An 18,713-nucleotide genomic window follows, 5' to 3' on the forward strand; every position below is an offset into this window, starting at 1 on the left:
GGGTGTGGCAGCTCCTCATATGATGGCTGCCCCCACCATGTGTCAACAAGTCACCACGCAGCCAGGTCACCTGTACAGTTGGGCAGGTGCTTAGAGCCACGGACTCTCAGTTATCACTGTTTGGTAATACAGCCTCCTCATTATCGTACAAGTGCTTTGGTGAAGATGTGAATTCTCGAGTATGATACACACAGTGTCTGAGCAGGCTAACAGAATCACTGTACACAGCTGTACAGGAGGCATCAGGCTGACCTCAAGCACAGCTAGATTTCAACTGAACTGCAGTTGATTAGATAACTGAAACAGCACATTTTACAATTATTTCTGTCTGTCATCTGTCGCTCCTTACCTGTGTTGTATGAGGTTCAAGCAGATGTTTTCCCGCCTCCCGACTCTGCTGCTCCTCAGCTGAACACATCTAACTCAAGGTAAGTTTGCTGTGGACAGTTCTGGTCAAAATGCACTTTCTCCTTTTTTGTGACTGGCTCATGATCTGTGGCATCAATCGACAGACCATAAATAAGCCGAACTCATAATCGAATCACAGCCATCTTATATTTCATTTCAGCTGTTGTTTGATTTTTTGTCCACCAAGTATGTCGGCATGAATGTTATTATAACCAGCATCTCTTGGCAGAGCAAGCGAGACAAGGTTATGTGTTACCCATGTCTTGTATTATTCTGATTATCTTATCATAAGTGCACCCTGCTCACATCTAACTCATACATTTTTACATTAGTCACTGCATTAGTAAGCTGTGCGTGACACCAGTGCAGACAGCAGTGACGGAGCCTTCTTCTCCTCAGACAGATGTGATGGACGCCCCTCACACACAGAGGAGTGCAGCTGCAGCTGCCACAAACACAGACTCCAGTAACCGTGCCTGTGTGTGACACGTGCCACCTGCCACAGCTGCATGAGGGTCAGAGTCAGTGCAGCATGAATCCATCAAATATCAAAATAATGCAAAAACTTCATGTACTTGAGTAAATGTACTTACATTACTGTACAGTTATATTCAACCACATGTTCTACTCCATAACTTCTTATTATTATTTCCTTAGCCATTTGCAGGAGATCCTGAAACACACTGAATTGTTTATAAAAAAAAATAAAATAACATGGAATATATACAGTGTATAAGTCTCCTTCACTTTTTTGAGTATTGTGTGTTGTACAGTCTGTAAAAATTTACAGAAATACAACTGATTTATTCTCCTAAAGGAATATTAATTTGATTCGGATGTTGTTCTTTTAATACGACTAAAAGCTGTGTTTTACTTTCTCTTACTTCTTTTTTCAGTAGGGCCTAAGAATAGCTTCGCTCGTCCGTCTGTTCATTCATCTGTCCAACAGTTTGGTATTATCCACAACTACCGGCCGCATTCCCATGAAATTTGCTATGGATATTCATGAACTGGGAGTTTTTAATGTTTTCGGAGCTTCCCTGACCTTTCGTCAGCAGTGCCACAATGTCCTTTATCAGGTTCATGAAAGCTGCCAGACTCTCCAGGAAAGTACGGCAGTGAAATGTTTTGAACACATGCAAACAGGAAACGACTGGGAAATTTCTTCTACACTTGCTCTCAATGATAGACAGAGATCAAGTCAACTCGTATCCTTCTATAAAAAGTATTGGAGGGGATGTGTTGTAGTCATTCAGAGGTCATCCTTTTTTTTAAAAAAAAAAAAAAAGGTGTTCAGTGTACATCCATTCTTTCATTTTACCATTAAATAACATACTCTCATTACAGTAACTGCAGCTTCTGTTGTGCAGTTTAGTGGCTTGTCTGCAGAGGAAATAAAGAGGCTTTCCATTTCTGATGCTGAGATGCACGACATGAGCTGCTAACACAGAAGCAACACTTCAAACCAGCTCCATCTGCTGGACAGAAATAATTTGTTGAGGAAAAATCTCTTTGGTGCTTACTGATAACAACATTTAAAGCATATTGCAATATATTGTTTCAGGGGAAAAATAATAATATAAATAAAACAGGAAATTACAGTAGAAGTAGAGTTTCCTCAAAATTCTCCCTCCATCAATTAGATACAAGTTGTCCCAAAATCTTCAGGTTCAATGCATGCCTGTGGGTTTTGGTCATTTACTGTAATAAGAATATCAATAAAGACAGGTCGTGCATTATTACATCTTCTAGAGCGGCCGTGTGTCCAAATTTCTATTTAACGTCTTTGCTATCTTACTTTATATTGTGTCCGCATGGGGCATATTCCCAAATCAAATCACCACAAACTCACTCACAGAAACCTCCAGGACACCACAAAGAGATGCAGGTCGATCAGCAGCCAGGGAATATGTCACAATCAGGACTTTAAAATATAACTGATGTGCATGTGCAGTGGGACGGTGACCTCTTCCACTGCTGTCTTCATATATTAAGTGAAACGCGTCACGTCCCTGCACCTGAACGTCACCGCGGCGTGGTTGATGGAAAACCGTCCTAGGCACGTGATGTCGTTTTTAATTGCTCACAAACTCTGCGAGACATTAATTGTTCCCTCCGCACTCAGGTAAGGCCCTGCGACAGAGCAACGCACCCGAGTGAATCATTGTTCTGCCATTATAAGAGTCCCAAGAGTCGCTAAGACAGCTCAGCTCAGTGTTTGGGAATTCGCTCGAGCTCGTGTTCGCACAACTGCAGCCAATGGTAAGAGGCCTAACGTCGCCACGCACGGCCTTCAGGCGCGTGCTCGAGCCTGTGCGGTACAGGATAGTTATATGAGGAGGTGGGCTGACCTGTGTAGTTCGCAGTCGGACTTCATCAAGTGACTTTTTACCCGTTTTACCACCGCTTTCGATTAACAATGTCGCATGCCGGTGCACAGAAGGTAAATGATACTTGTATGTTATACAGAACGTACTTTATGTTCCATTGTTTGAGTTCTAGAATTATGCAGAATATTCCTACAGAAATATATGATAACTGTGTAGTAAATATGCGGCGCAGTGCAGTTTGAAGATCTTTTTTTTTTTTTTTTTTTTTTTGAACAAAGTAAGAATAAAACAACCTGCAAACAACAGACAGTGCAGACTAAACTTTGTCATAGGTGACATATTGTCATATATTGCAGGTGCTATTCTGATGCTGTCTCTCCAGCTGCAGGTTGTTTAAAACAGATTGTAGATTTAGAATCAGTGAAGAAACAAGCTGGTCATGTTTAACAGATGCTGTGCTCTCCGCAAATTAGTGGGTTGTTTGATAAGATAATCTGTATTTAATGAAATCTATCTATCTATCTATCTATCTATCTATCTATCTATCTATCTATCTATCTATCTATCTATCTATCTATCTATCTGTTTGCATTAACAGAGCAGTCCCCTGACATTGGTGCTGATGGTTGCCTCTGCAGCCATTGGGGGAACTCTTCAGTATGGCTACAACCTCGCCATTATGAATGCGCCCACAACTGTAAGATTTTTGCTGCCAAACTGCGTGTGTGTGTGTGTGTGTGTGTGTGTGTGTGTGTGTGTGTGTGTGTGTGTGTGTGTGTGTGTGTGTGTTAACACAGCAGCAGATTTTCCAGTGTTACCTGCAGCTCTAAAAGTTCCATCTACAAGTGTGAATTTGCATTGTGGTAAAGTAATACTGTTCATACTTAACAGTGTAATTTGTGTTTGCTTTCAGTAAGTGCTGTGTGTGTGTGTGTGTGTGTGTGTGTGTGTGTGTGTGTGTGTGTGTGTGTGTGTGTGTGTGTGTGTGTGTGTGTGTGTGTGCAAGCGTGTGCGTAGACCAGCGTCGCTATTTCACATTTGGGTCGCAGTGTAAATTGGCACAAACAAGAATTAGGCTACTTGTGTCTGTGATTAGTCATTCGCATTGTAACACATCCAATTGTATTGTGTGTTGAAACTAATTCTGGATGCAGCGTTTTGTGAAGCCGAGCAGCTGCACTGAAGCATAAATAGCACTAACGTCCATCAGCAAAAGCAATTCTGCAACTTGTCAACAGAGACACGTATTTTATGAGAGACAGACAAAGAAAAAGACTTCACAAACTCTGTTGACTCAGCTAATCAGTATCAGCTTTAACCACTGCTCTGTTAGAAGGTCTGTGTGTGTTTGGTTAACTCAGTGAGACTTTAATGGACGACTATCTCGCCTCTCCTCACAGTTTATTCAAACCTTTATCAATGAGACATTCCTGGAGCGCTGGGACATGCAGTTGGAGGATTACCAGGTGACTCTAGTCTGGACAATTATCGTTTCCATCTTCTCATTGGGGGGCTTTGCAGGAGCTCTTATTGCAGGACCTATGACCATACGCTTTGGGAGGTAATATAAGATGCATTGTGCTTATACATGGAAATGTATGCATGTGCAAGCACAGATTAAAAACTGAGAGTTTCATTGCAACATGCACAGAATGAATGATCAACCTGTGGATGCACACATGTATGAATGAATAAAGAGATTGTTTATTTACTTTCCTCAGTCACGTGGATATGTGCATATGACCCTGGATTGAGTTTTGAGCTGCAAAGAAACTCATAGCAGGCTAATGTTTTTTCTTACTTATTCTGAACAAATCCCATGAAAAGACTGAAATCAACAGTGTCTCAATCGTTTCTGACTTTCTTACTCTTTCTGTAATGGCACATGATGTGTTTTTAAGAATTCTTGGACAACAATGGAGCTCTATGGCTCAGAGGAATAAGATATATCCAGCTTGTTAGTACGATCTATTCATCGCTGGTTTGGGGATTTATGAGTTGTTAGCAATCTGTTAATTTTGTCCTCTTCTTCTCTCTTCCCAAGGAAGAAATGCTTGTTGTTGAACAACATTTTCCTCATGACTGGTGCACTCTTAGCTGTGACAAGTAGAGCTGCCAAGTCTTTTGAGATGATCATTTTGTCACGTGTCCTGATTGGGATAAATGCTGGTATGTCATTTCTGTGGCAGTAAATATTTGCGTTTGCCTTTAAATACCTGTGTATACTGTCGGAAGTGAGACCTTTGAGTAATGATAATGCAATGGAAACTCCACTGTGTGTTTGCAGGGATCAGTATGAACGTGCAGCCCATGTATTTTGGAGAAAGTGCACCAAAGCACTTAAGAGGGGCTATCTCCTTGTCATCGGCTGTTTTCACAGCGTTTGGTGTTGTGTTAGGACAGGTGGTTGGACTCAGGTATGCACACTGTCACATTTTTTGGCCTTTTACTGCAAATCATGAATAATATGTGTCATAGATTAGATCTCCACAGTAACTCTCTGCATTATTTATTTCATTACAGAGAGATTTTGGGCAGTGAGTCGTGTTGGCAGTACCTTCTTGCCAGTAATGCCATTCCTGGCTTCATTCAGCTCCTCACCCTGCCGTGGTTCCCAGAGAGCCCCAGATACCTGCTCATCGACCGGGGGGACAAGGAGGCCTGTGTTAACGGTGTGTACAGTAATATGTTAATACAACATATGTCAATCAGTGGTGGAAAGTAACTAAGTACAGTTACTCAAGAACTGTGCTGATAGAACATGAATGAAAGGACAAAAAAATCCTCAGTCATGTAATTTCTGTTTGTTCTTGGTCAGCTTTGAGACGGCTGCGAGGCTGTGAGGTCCAGAGCAGCGAGCTCGATGAAATCCTGCAGGAACAGGCTGAGACCAAGGGCATGAAATCCAAGCGACCCTGGGAGCTTTTCACTGACCGCTCAGTGCGCTGGCAGCTCATCTCTGTCATGATCATCAGCAGTGCCATGCAGCTCTGTGGTAATGACTCGGTAAGAAGAGCTATCAGAGAGTTTTACAGTGCATTTTGTGTCTCTGTAGAAAATATTGTTATGTAACCCATGAGGATCAGTGTTACTGATACCGAGCTACAGTAATAGTGTCAGATGTTGCTTTGGCCTTCTGCTCTGTCAGAAGGTTGATTAGAAATTTGAGATGATCCATCAGCGGATTGTGTCGTGTCGGGTATTTTTTTACGTTCCTACAGGTCACATTAATAATGTATGCTGCTGTTGAAGCAGCATCTCCTGTAATGTGAAGTGAACGATGTGTGAATACAGCTTACTGTGGTTTATGTACTAAAAGTCTGCCCTGTATACGCAGTACAAGTGTTAATAACACATCTAAACTGATTTTCAAAGCTGCAACAAGTTGCTTTCTCATCAGAAAGTGCTGACTAAATACTCGTGTTTCAAGGCTTTTAACCACATGCTTGGCCGTTTTAGGGAGGGGACAGGGTATTAGCATAGTTACTCTTTGTACCAAATCAGGCTTAATCAGCTTATGAACAGTTGAAACACTTTTAATGATGCCCTGCAGAACTCTCATGTCATCTAATGTTCTTTGTCTTTCAGATTTACTTCTATGCATCATATGTATTCAAAGAGGCTGGAATAGCCGATGATAAAATCCAATATATCACAATTGGCACTGGTACATGTGAATTCACAGCATGTATAATGTGTGTAAGTATCTGAAATCACATGTTATGTAACCGGCTAGAGGCAGAGAGAGACTTTTGTTAGCATACCTCACTGATCCGAAGGACTAAGAACAGCCCCATGAAGGCCTTGTATACACACAGAGTAGGTTTTACTTTTCATTTCACAGTTGAGACCACTGGGGCACATGATGTTAAACCAACACCATATGAGCACTTCACAATAAGAGTTGATATCAAGAACTGATGGGAAGAAATTTGAAGCTAACTGCTGAGAAGAGGGAAGCAAGAGGTTCCTGGATTGAATGTTCTGTATTTTGACACTTGAAAAGAAAATGTTATGTTCAAGGTATATTTTTGATATTTTGGGCCAAGTTAGATGAGAAGATTACTACTACTACTACTACTACAACAGGTTATATCATGTTTTTTTGTTGTTGTTGTTTTTATCTATACAAAACCTGAGCTTTAAAATATGGAGTCTCCGCTGGTTGTCTGGCAAACTCATGGTTTAGGGTTATATTTTAGAGTTTAAAGGACACAAATTGTCATTCTCAAACAGAGAAGACCAGTGTGTGAGTCCAAAGAAGTGTCAACTCCAGTTCCTTCAGAGCAAACAGACGAGGACAGGTGAGGACTGGGCACCTGAGCACATACACAAAAAAAAAAAAAAACTTGGGCAAAAACAAGAGAAAAAGCTACTCAGCCGTCTTCAGGATCTTGGTCATGACCGCACAGGCAGGATGACAATATACTTATATCCTGTGAAAGCAGGTCTTGATTGCTTGATTGAGAGCAGCTGTGCTCAGGATGAGAGGAGGCTGGGCCCAACCTGTTGGCCATGTCCTGCAGTGACAGACTCAGACATGGCAGACAGGAGGGACAGACAGGAGACATAAGGACAGGAAAACACAGTGACATAATGGGGAAAAGGAGGGGAGACTGCGGGTCCCCACATTTAGTCAAGGTTTCATGACGTTAGGTTGCTTCACGTGGCCAGTAAACATAGTCAAATGTTAATCAGCAAACTTAAGACAGATTTTGCTACCTTCAAACAGAGGTAGACTAACTGTTTCATGGTTCAGCTAAGCTAACCAGCTGCTACTTCCAGCTACTGATTTACTGCACAGGTCGATCTTCTCAACTCTGCAGGGAAGAGAAGATGTCGATTTCCCAACATGTCAAACTACTCCTTGAAAGAGTAGCATGCAATGATTAGTTTAATGATTTCTCCCAACAGAACACTTTCTGGTTCAAAGGAAACTAATCCTGATGGATGTGTCATCAGGCTCTAAATGGCAAGGAACAGTAACTGATCATTATGTGCTTATTGTGTGCATATAGTTACTATTTTTGAGTTCCCATCTTGTAAAGTAGAGCATCAACCTTCCCAACTGACAGCAGTGTTTTTACAGGACATAAAATCATAAATGTGGCACACTAATAACCATTCATTAGCAGGAAGTCTCTTATTTGTATTTGTTCTGTGGTTACTGCTGTGGACTTTATGTGTTTTAAAGTAGAACAACAACAGTGTGATGTACATATTTGGATGTTTTCAGAACCTGCTGATAGAGCGTAAAGGCCGGAGGTTCATGCTGATGGGAGGTTTCATCCTAATGACCATCTGGGCTATTGTCTTCACAATTGCTCTGTCGTTTGAGGTATTATAAATCACTTGTATGAGCAAAACAAAATAAAAAGTGTTCCTATGTCAAATCATGCATGTATCTAAAAGGCTAGACAGCCTTAGACAGTTGCAACAACTCGGTTATGGATAGCCAGCAGATTTTGCCTTTAAAAATCTGTCATGATGCTGGATAAAGCAGTGTTTCTCAATTCTGGTCCTTGGGCCCCCCTGCCCTGCATGTTTTAGATGTTTCCTGCTCCAACAAGCCTGATTCAAATGAGTGGCTCATTATCAGGCCACTGCAGAGCTTGATGACAAGCTGATTAACACTGGGTTAAAGGATTGTGATGCGTATGAACGCAGTGAAATCCAGTGAAACTCATCTTAGTGTGTCAGTCGGGCCACTAGGAGGCAACATGAGTTAACATTCAGGTTTTAGAAAATGTCTGACTTTTGGAGAATGGGGGTAAAAGGAAGATGATGTCAGTAATTTCTGTGGATTTGGACTCCATGATTTGAAGTTTGAGAGGTTTACAATTTAAGCTACTTATACTAACTTAAAGACTTATCACAAACTTCTGGTCTATCTGTGAAATATTTGTGTCAGAATGTTAGATATGGGTTTTTGCTCATTGTGGATATTTGACTTTCCTCCCCACACGCAAACAGCACTATATCTCCTGGATGCCTTACCTGAGCATGGGCTGCATCTTCACCTACATTCTCAGCTTTGGCATGGGACCAGGTCAGTTTTTGGAGGCTTGTTGCATGTTAACATTTGCATAAAAGCTCAAGCTGTCTCCTCAGAGCACATTTCAGGTCATATACTCTCAGTGCTCTCTGTTACTACCAGTTTATCCGGTGCACAACTGTCCTGCACTGTACATATACATTTGTAAGGATGTTGTCATGAAGCTAACTCTGATCAATGTTTGACATTTCAGCTGGAGTGACTGGTGTTTTGCCCACAGAGATCTTCAATCAGGCTGCTCGGCCTGCAGCCTACGCGATCGCCGGCTCCATGATGTGGCTCAACCTTTTCATCATTGGAATGATTTTCCCATTTCTAGTGGTCAGTCTGTCAATCCATCCTTCCAGCTGTCAGCATCAGTCCATGTAAACAAGCATACATAGAGAGTGGTTTGCACTAAATTATATAAAGTTAAAGCAAAGTGTATATACACCTATAGCATGACTAATAAGACCAAACTGAGACATTATTTAAAACACACCGCTCTATATGTCTGTCTCCTGTCTGTATATCTAATATTGTAATAGCCAAAATGCTTAAATTGATAAATTTGAAGTTTTTCTAGTTTTAAATCTTTTAACCACCTGGCATGAGGCTACACGTAATAATTAGGAGACAACAAGCTAAGGGGCAGGTTCAAAAGCACCATGAAATATGAAATAATTAAATATTTAATATACAGGCATCCTACAGCACCCCCCAGAGTTCAGCCTCAAAGTAGGAAAAAAGTGATCAGGAGTGTCTGTCAGGATGCTCATGGCTTTATCTCTGATCAGTCTGATGACACTTTCTGTTGCCTGTCTTTTACAGAGCGAGTTGAGTGAGTACTGCTTTGTGCCTTTCGGAGCAGTCTGCCTGCTGTCTGCTCTGTACGTCGGCATGTTTCTGCCTGAGACCAAAGGCAAGTCTCTGTCGGCCATCACAAGTGAATTCCACAAGCTCAACTTCAAAGGCCAGGACAGAATGTGTGAATCACAAAGTCAAGCTCGGTATCAGCTGGGTGAAGTGTGTCACTCCACGGCCTTGTAGACAGACTGTTTTTTTGTTTCTGAAACACAAAGTCAAATCCACTGTACGCCTCACTTCAGAACCGGATCTGCATGAGCTGGAAGAAGTCCTGCACAATGTGACAGGAACTGGGAGGAACTGTCAAATCACCAGAAGCAGCTTAGATCTACTGTAACTCCTTCATCTGGAGTGTGTTTTCTATGAAGAGAAAGGAATATCTGTGAGGCCCTTCATGTGTATATATTTCTGTTTTGCTACCCTACTGATTGATATGAGACAATATGTGGCAGACTATCAGATCTTCCACTACACAGGAAGTGATGTGTTTTATGTAACAGGTGAAGCAATGGTGGTCATTTGGAATAAATTGAAAAATAACCGCTTAGTTAGCCCGAACACTTGTGTCACTTTACCGAAAAAAACTTTGACACACATTTATTCATTTTAGCACGTAGACAGTAATGCATTTTATGCAGTTCTTCCTTGTTGAATAGGACAAAGAATGCAGTTGTCATCCATGTTACCAGCAGAGTAGGAATGAATATGACAAACTATCAGTGGTGGAAGAAGTGCTCGTACCCTTTACTTCCGTAAAAGTAGTAATACCCCTCTGTAAAATACTCCGTTACAAGTAAAGGTCCTACATTCAAGATTTCAATTAAGGGAAAGTGCAACAGTACTAAAAGCAAAATGTACTTTAAGTGTTAAAAGTACTCGTTGAGCAGAACAGTCCCGTTCAGAGGGTCATATTATTGAAATTTAAACTGACGCGTGAACAAAGAAGCAGCATTTTAGTGTTGCAGCTGGTGGAGGTGGAGCACATTTAACTACGTAATATATTGCTAGATAATTGAATATCATATTCTAGAAATTGATTATATGTTTTGTTTGTGAAATCTTATTCTGTAACTAAGTAACTGGTAACAAGAGTTGTTTGCTATAAATGCAGTGGAGTTGAAAGTATTTCTGAAATGCAAGTATACATTTCATAAAATTAAAATACTCAAGTAAAAGTACCAAAAAAATTACTTTTTTGGTACTTTTACTTTACTTTTAAGTGTACTTAGTTACTCTCCACCACTGCAGACTGTGTCCTTGCTCATTCGGGGAGGTGAAAGGTCAGAGTAAGCTGCAGACCTACAGGCTGCTGAAGTCTTTTCTGAGTGGCAGATGGAGCACCGTATCAGAGAGAATGGATTTAATTCCAGTTACATTTGCACCTTATCAAAGATACACTTTATGCGTCAGTGTGCACGCATACATTCACACATTCATTTGTGCTTTTAGCAATGACTGAGAATGTGTGGAAAATGTGCAGTTATTTATGTTAAATTGCCCTTATTCTTTTTTTGTTTTGTTTTGTTTTTGTTTTAATGATCTAACTCTGAGCCAATAAAAGTATCTTGTATTATTTACATAGCTTTCTTTTCATTGTCAATCAAATATTTCACTTTTTGCAACACACAGATTCAAAATGTGATATTGTCATATGGTGTGGAAAATAATGTTTTCTTAACTGGAAATTAACCGAAAAGAGGAAATGACAGTGAAAATCAAGGTGTTAAATAAATTCTGTACAAATATTTTTGCTTTTCTGACTGCATATTTAAGTCAGTACATTGAGCACATTTGACAAAACCACAGTCACTTGTCATTGACAGAGAAGCACAAGATCATTTATCAGCAATAAATGTTTTCTGCCACTAGGAGGCTGAGTATTCCTCATTGTTTTGTGAACATGACGCAGACCCAACCAGTCAAATGAAGCCACAATGGAATCACTACAAATTTGATCAAACCATCTTTTACGGCTTTGAGAAAAGTGAGACATTGAAACTGTTTGCTTAAATGAAAGAGTTTGTTCTGCGACACACAATTGGCTAAAAACCTACTTCAGAGAGCACAAGCATTAAAACTCATTCTAACAAAGAAATATTTGTGTGTGACGGTATCTGTGTTGTTTCAACTGAAATGATCAAAGATCTGGTGGTCTCTTGCAAAAACAATTGCCAAGTGGATTATAGTGTCAAAGGGCAGCACAGCACTGTAGCACTGCACTTCCCTCATGTTCAAGGACTCAGAAGAAGCAGATCTGGTTAAAAACTGAGCAGCAGCGTTCAAGATGTCCTGACCTTCAGTCTCTGGTACAGGTCTGGTTCTAAATATGCTGAATCCTACAATTCCCATAATGCATCTTGACTACAGACTACATCTTGAACACAGACATTTTTCAGCTGTCACAGCCCCAGTTTGTAAGGCAGGTGTTCTGCTGATGTTGCTGTGACAGGGTCGTTTCCCCCTTGCTCCTCAAAGCTCCTCCACAGCCACACTGGACATGAAGCAACTTTGTTCACAGGATGAGCAGCACTTCCCTCAACGAGTCACCCGATCTTTATGTGTAAAATCAGAGAAGTGCCACTTTAATATGTGCATGTACTGTATTTGCACATTATTACTATTGATGTTCAATGTACAAGCTCCATGTGACCGGAAATTTGCAGCAACTGCATGTCTTTTTTTCCTCTTTAACACATCTTCCTCTCTGTAATGTCTAACCAGTAAATAGAATACACCGGCATGACATGGAACAACTACAGGAATCAACCAGACAGACCAGGCTGAATCTAGTGCAGCGTCTAGTCATCCCTATCGTAAGCGTTAAAACATGACAATCTTGCTCTAAGAACATGAATGGACAACCAAAGTCTATCGATGTGTAACTTCAGGAGGCTTCCTTCATATATGCTGCTCCTCTGATCCTTCTGCAGCCAGGGTTCATGGAGCCAGAGCAAAAAATGGATGGTGCAGTCGGAAAGGTGGGTAAATGCTGTGACATTGCTGCGCTGTTTGTGATCTTATTTCTGAACACTTTTTCCGTTAGAAGATCTAAAAACCTCCATGTGTCCCATTTACGGCTTGGGAAGCACTTTATTATGGAAGGAAGAAATCATTTTCATCGTTTGTCAGGTTTTAGAAACAAACTAAACATGAAAACCTCGAGTAAATACAGGAAAACCTGATTTCTTTTTTCTATTTTCACTGTGAATTTTCCTTCATGTTCTCTCAGCACGTGGGCATTTCATACTTGATGATATAATTATTTACATCAAACACTTCAAAGTGCTTTACAGATGATGTACAAGTTGTGATATAGTCGAATAATAAGAATAATATGATTTATTTGGACATTTTGTGTCTGCATTTCTAACATAAAAGTGAAGTTGTTCAGGTTAAACTAACATCTATAACAGAGCAGAGCAAAGAGGAACTGGTGAGAGCACAGTGTGATGTCTACCGAGCACCCCAAAGGTTAACACATGTGGAGAACATTTCTGATAATGAAACACACATTCCCTCTCCCACTGTCCTCGCCTGCAGTGTCTAATTAAGTCCTGTAAATAACTACTGTAAGACCAAAGAGGTCGCTGTGATTTCCACTTCACATTTCAGCCGCGGTACTGGAGGCTTTATCTGCTGACGCTGGTGCTGGGAATTGGAGGATCGTTTCAGTATGGCTTTCAAGTGTCTGTCATCGCTTCTCCAGCAGTGGTAAGATTTCTATTAGCTGGATGCAAAGAGTGCATAAAAAAACTTAGCGTTTGCTACAGAAATGAAGCTAACTATGAGAACATCCCTCTCACTTGATACAGTTTGTTTCCCTTCATCATTGTTCTCTCTGCAGTCACTGCAGACATCAGGCCTTATTTCCATGTGCTGTCATTCTCCTAACAGGTTTAAAAAAGATGTCTGACACAGGCAATGTGCTGTAGAGACATGAATTATTTTAATTACTGCTCAAGCAAATACTTCACACAATGCAAGATTAAACTGTCTGTCAGTCGAAAACACTCCACCTTTTACAAATTGTCACTTAAATGACATTTTAATTACATAGTTTGCTTTATTCTATTACTGAGAGGAGTAACTGACATTTTTTGGCACATTGGCCACAAGTTACATTTTACAATGATGAAGGATAAAACAGTTTAACTACTCTATAAGTATAATAAAATCTATAGAATATATATAGAATACACAATATACAAATATACGACAATACACTAAATGTAGTTTAATATTAAATTGAAATGTTGGATAGAATTCCATATACATTAGACAAGAGTGCATTTTGTTGGTTTGTTAAAAAATTTGTATAAAGGTGCACAAATTCGCCATGAGCAAAGGTCATTGAGATGGGAACTATTGAACTGAGAGCTCTCTGATGGGCAGATGTTGTGCTGTGGAGAGTTACTGCTTTGGACAGGAAAGGCTTCCCTCAGCTTAACCATCTTAGCTGTCTGTTAGAGTCACTGCTCCGCCGTCTGTCTGATATGTGCTGGAAAAGTTTGTGATTTTAAGTCTGTTGCTGTCGCCAGCTCCAGCACTGCTCCCTCAGCCAACCGCAGTGAAATACACTGCACTGCACGCAACAGGCTGATCTGACCTTCATGCTGCACACACTGAAGGAGCTCAGACAAGACCTTCACCTGCTGATCCGTCAAGTTCGGCCACTTTAACTCGTCCTTTGACCTCTCTCACCTTTCTGCAGCACGTTCAGAGTTTTGTGAACCATACTTGGATGTTGAGGTATGGAGCTCCAGTGGCTGATTCCACCAACCAGCTCATCTGGTCCTTCATCGTGGCCGTGTTAAGTATTGGATCCTGGGCCGGCGCCGTTCACAGCGGCAGCCTTCCCGTCACTTACGGCCGGTGAGAGACACTCACACACATCATGGTCACATTATCTAAAAATGCATCTGTGGGCAGATAGGCTTGTTAAGTAAGAGCAAGCCATGACTTGCTGATATCTCTTGTGTGGATTTTGGGTGTATGGTGTGGGATTCATGTATGTATTTGTCAAATTTGATGTTTTCTGTGCAGTTTGATGTATGTTTTTTTGTAAGATGAGGTTGTACGGAAGGTTTTTCCTTGCAGAAGGACGAATGAATCAAAATCTAATCTAATCTAATTCACATCTTATTCACATGTAAGAAAACACCTAACATCATCATAATGAAGGTAAATAGTGAGCAGTGGGCAGGCACATAGGCTGACAGCCATGTAGGCCATCCAGTCATTTCAGTTGGGCTGAATGAAATGATTGATGTGCTTATTACAGGCCTGCGACTGCCACAGATACCAGATACTGAATATTTGATTTATTTATTGCTGTCAGCATGTAAAGACAATTTCAACAAATATATAAAAAAAATACAATGCTTCTTACCTACTCTAGCTTTAATGTTTCCGTTACTGCAACTATAATGTGGTTTCTTAAGAGTCAGGGACTTTTAGCTACAAAGCTTGAAAATATCCATTCATTCAAAAAAGCAACTGGTATTGTTTGAACTATTTGTCATTAACAATAAAAAGTGGCTACGACATACAGGGTAAATAACTTGTATAAAACTTAATGGAATGTCTTTGTTTCTTCTCATTTTGCAGGAAAAAAGCTCTGTTGTTCAGCAACACTGTGGCGATTGTCGCTGCTCTTCTCATGCTCTTCAGTCGCATGGCCAAATCATTTGAGATGATCTTGCTGGGAAGATTTCTCTATGGATATAATGTTGGTATGTTCTGACGATGTGTAGCGTGTCGGGTTGTGATGGTATATTCACGGTACAATAAGGTCTCAGAAAATAGCACGGTTTCACAGAATTGTTATTAATATTATTGTTATCGTTAGTTACAATGACCCTGACAGGAATGAAAGCAGATTTTTTTAATCACATTTAAAGAACCTTTTTGAAAAAGAAAAGAAAAGAAAGAAATTGTCAGGCTTTTGGGGATTTTTTTTCTCTTCACCCTGCTCTTCCCCACAGGCCTGAGCCTCAGTGTGCACCTCATGTACATCGGAGAGAGTTCTCCAAAGAGACTTCGAGGTTTCCTGACTCTAACGACCTCAATCTTCACCGGATTTGGAAAAGTCCTGGGTCAAATAATGGGGATCAAGTGAGAACTGAAAGCTGGCACTAAATATTCACACAAAAACACACTGGTCAAGACAAACTGGGCAGAAAAACAACTTCTTACTCACTTACTTATTAAGGAGGCCAAGTTACTCTTAAACATTATTATGGTAGTTGTCTATTTAGTGGCCTCCTGTTCTCATCAAAGACTTCTTCTTGTTCCTGACTAAAGTACAAGACCTTGCAGACCTGGTCTTACTAAATACCACCAAGTGACTTGTCCAGATAACATATTAAGCTATCTTAGTTGCTGATCTACAGTAGCTCCCTTTTCCCTGCCACTTTGCTGATTGTCTTTGTTTTGCTCTTGGTTTAGGGAGATGATGGGTACAGAAGAGATGTGGCCATATCTCTTAGCTTTTAGCGGCATTCCTGCCATCCTGCAGTTCATGACCCTGCTTTTCTTCCCTGAGGCGCCTCGATACCTTTACATTGACAAAGGAGACATTGAAGGCACCAGAAAGGGTGAGTGGACACAGTAAAGTCTGCAGAAACATTATCGCAAGTTTAAAAGTTTTTGTGCCACAGACATAGTCTCTAAAATGAGTGGTGTGCCTGAACCTTGATGCTGTAAAATAAAGGTATTAAACCTCCAGTATGATCACTTTCAACAGTGCCCTGAGAGAGCAGACAGCAGACTTTTACTGTTTAGACTGGGTCATAAATGAACATCAGATTTATCACGTCTAACACTGTATGTACATGTGTGTGAAAGCCTTGCAGTGGCTGTGGCAGGACGACGACTTAAAGCTGGAGCTGGACGACATGCAGAAGGAGAGAGAGAGCATGCAGGGAGAGAAGGCGAAGACCGTGAAGGACGTCCTCACCTCTCGCTGTGTGCGATGGCAGCTACTGACTCTGGTCATCCCCTGTGCTGGTGTCCAGTTCTGCGGCATCAACGCTGTATGCTCATTTTAACTTTCCCAGCCATCACACAAATATGTGCATTCATACAGCATGTTAGGTTCATCGGTCCCTTGCATTTCATTCTCTCACCCAGCTCTATTTCTATGCCTTCGACATCTTCCGTGAGTCAGGGGTGCCAGAGGACCAGATGCATTACTTGTCCATCGGTCTTGGAACAACAGAGCTCTTCACTGTAGCACTGTGTGTAAGTATGTTCAAAGTGCCATGAAACTGAAGCACTGCATTACTGCTAATTCTGGGATCCTGGTCCTCGAAGGAGTCGAAATCTTGGTTTTGAGTGCACAAATATTTATATCACAGAGCTCAGCTTATGGACCTGCACATGTAGACTGCACATGATCTAACAAGGTGATTATGGAAGCATAATATCAAAAATATACATAATGAGTAGAGAGGCACAGAGAGGAAAATGCTGATGTTCAGAAAGCCTCGGGTTTTCTTTTATTAAATAAAGAGTAGAATATTTCCATCATCTAAATAACTTCCTTAATAAATGCCTCCTTGATTGTTCACGGTCAATTTGATTTATCCCCAGAGGGCCACTGGTTGAACAGCAGTGAAACAGAGACACGAAGCACATACGTGATATAAATAAATACATAAAAATCTCACTTTAGGACACTGTGAACACCTCATTGTTGATTAGGAAGATAATAGAAGTGCTGAAGTGTGATGAAGAATTAAATATGTAGAGTTTATTTGTCATGTCATGTGTCATGTCAGTCTTTCTTGATAGATCGCGCCGGCAGAAAGAAGCTGATGGGCTACGGCTACCTATTCATGGGTGCCACTATGTCTGTACTTACTGTCTCGCTGTCCTTCAAGGTAATACACTCCACCAACAGAGCACTTTTCTCCATCTGGTGTTGGACATAGTAAAATTTTTCTGTTTTCATGCAGCATCTGAATTCATGGATCCCGTATGTGAACATCGCCCTGATCTTTTGTGTCATCTGCATTTATGGACTTGGACCTTGTGAGTTTTCCCGTGTTTGTTCATCTCACAAGTGGAACGTTTCACTGGTGTTTTTCATCGAATGTAAAACATGTTGTCTTCTTTCTTTCAGCGGGAGTGTCTATGACTCTCCCTGCTGACCTCTTCCTACAAGCCTGGCGTCCTTCTGCGTATGTGATCAGTGGGACCATCAGCTGGCTGAGCATGTTCCTCGTGGGGCTATTTTTCAGCTACCTTGTGGTGAGATATCCGCTGTGTGTCGTGTGTTACCTCAAATAATTCTCATACATCATTTCTTTATCTTTATGTCATGTCAGCTGCTTTCTCTAACGCAGTCTGATTTCATGTGTGCCTGTACAGGATGGACTTGGCCAGTTCTGTTTCCTGATTTTTGTGGCTTACAGCGTTATCAGTGCAGCATTTCTGCTATATTTTGTCCCAGAGACCAAAGGAAAGACAATGGTAGAGATTATGGAGGACTTCAGCAAACTGAATTACAAGAACAGGGGCACTGACATTGAGATGACTGACACTGATCTAACAACTAAATTATAACTTTTTTATGGTTTATTTATCAATTTTAATATTTTTTTGCATAAAACTTTTTTTCAGTAAAACTGTAAAAGAAAAAAAAACATTTAATGAATTGTATACATCATTCAACACTGTCACTAACTATGTAGAGTTCATAAATATATTCACATTTGCAAATGCTTCTGAATACTGTGTCTCACTTTCTATTTATTTACTAGATTTAACTGGCATTTACTACAGTAAATAATACAATTTAGCACATTTTAACCAACATGAAGTCTAATCAAAACCACGAGGATACTGTATAACATTCTGAATTGACACGTTGGTAAAAATGTCTGGAATTTGAGTACAGGGATGAAGTCTTGCTTGATGCTTGATTAAGTCACATTATACAGAAGCATGGCTTTACATCACCCCTCTTCCCTTCAGCAGTCTTAAAACATACAAATATCGAGCTATCCTGGGCAGTTTGAAACTTTCTTTTTTGATAAAGCTCACAGTTAGGACTGGCTCAGGCTTATCTT

At 40.6% G+C, this 18,713-nt stretch overlaps 2 protein-coding genes across 2 annotated transcripts; both read left to right on the forward strand.

Annotated features, from left to right (window-relative positions):
* Positions 1 to 2,736: 2,736 nt before the first annotated feature.
* Positions 2,737 to 10,809, forward strand: slc2a11a (solute carrier family 2 member 11a). Its single transcript, XM_070958947.1, has 12 exons — positions 2,737 to 2,851; positions 3,337 to 3,435; positions 4,139 to 4,299; positions 4,783 to 4,907; positions 5,026 to 5,155; positions 5,262 to 5,410; positions 5,557 to 5,744; positions 6,327 to 6,437; positions 7,975 to 8,076; positions 8,712 to 8,787; positions 8,987 to 9,114; positions 9,604 to 10,809. The coding sequence occupies exons 1-12, from the start codon at positions 2,828 to 2,830 to the stop codon at positions 9,820 to 9,822; spliced, it is 1,512 nt and encodes a 503-aa protein (XP_070815048.1). The 5' UTR covers positions 2,737 to 2,827; the 3' UTR covers positions 9,823 to 10,809.
* A 1,787-nt stretch (positions 10,810 to 12,596) lies between these two features.
* Positions 12,597 to 18,207, forward strand: LOC139327744 (solute carrier family 2, facilitated glucose transporter member 11-like). Its single transcript, XM_070957688.1, has 12 exons — positions 12,597 to 12,617; positions 13,252 to 13,350; positions 14,351 to 14,511; positions 15,247 to 15,371; positions 15,624 to 15,753; positions 16,087 to 16,235; positions 16,486 to 16,673; positions 16,771 to 16,881; positions 17,421 to 17,522; positions 17,598 to 17,673; positions 17,765 to 17,892; positions 18,013 to 18,207. Exons 1-12 carry the CDS (start codon positions 12,597 to 12,599, stop codon positions 18,205 to 18,207), a joined length of 1,485 nt encoding a protein of 494 aa, XP_070813789.1.
* Positions 18,208 to 18,713: the final 506 nt, after the last annotated feature.

The sequence above is a fragment of the Chaetodon trifascialis genome, chromosome 3 (assembly GCF_039877785.1).
Source record: "Chaetodon trifascialis isolate fChaTrf1 chromosome 3, fChaTrf1.hap1, whole genome shotgun sequence".
Taxonomy (NCBI): domain Eukaryota; kingdom Metazoa; phylum Chordata; class Actinopteri; order Chaetodontiformes; family Chaetodontidae; genus Chaetodon; species Chaetodon trifascialis.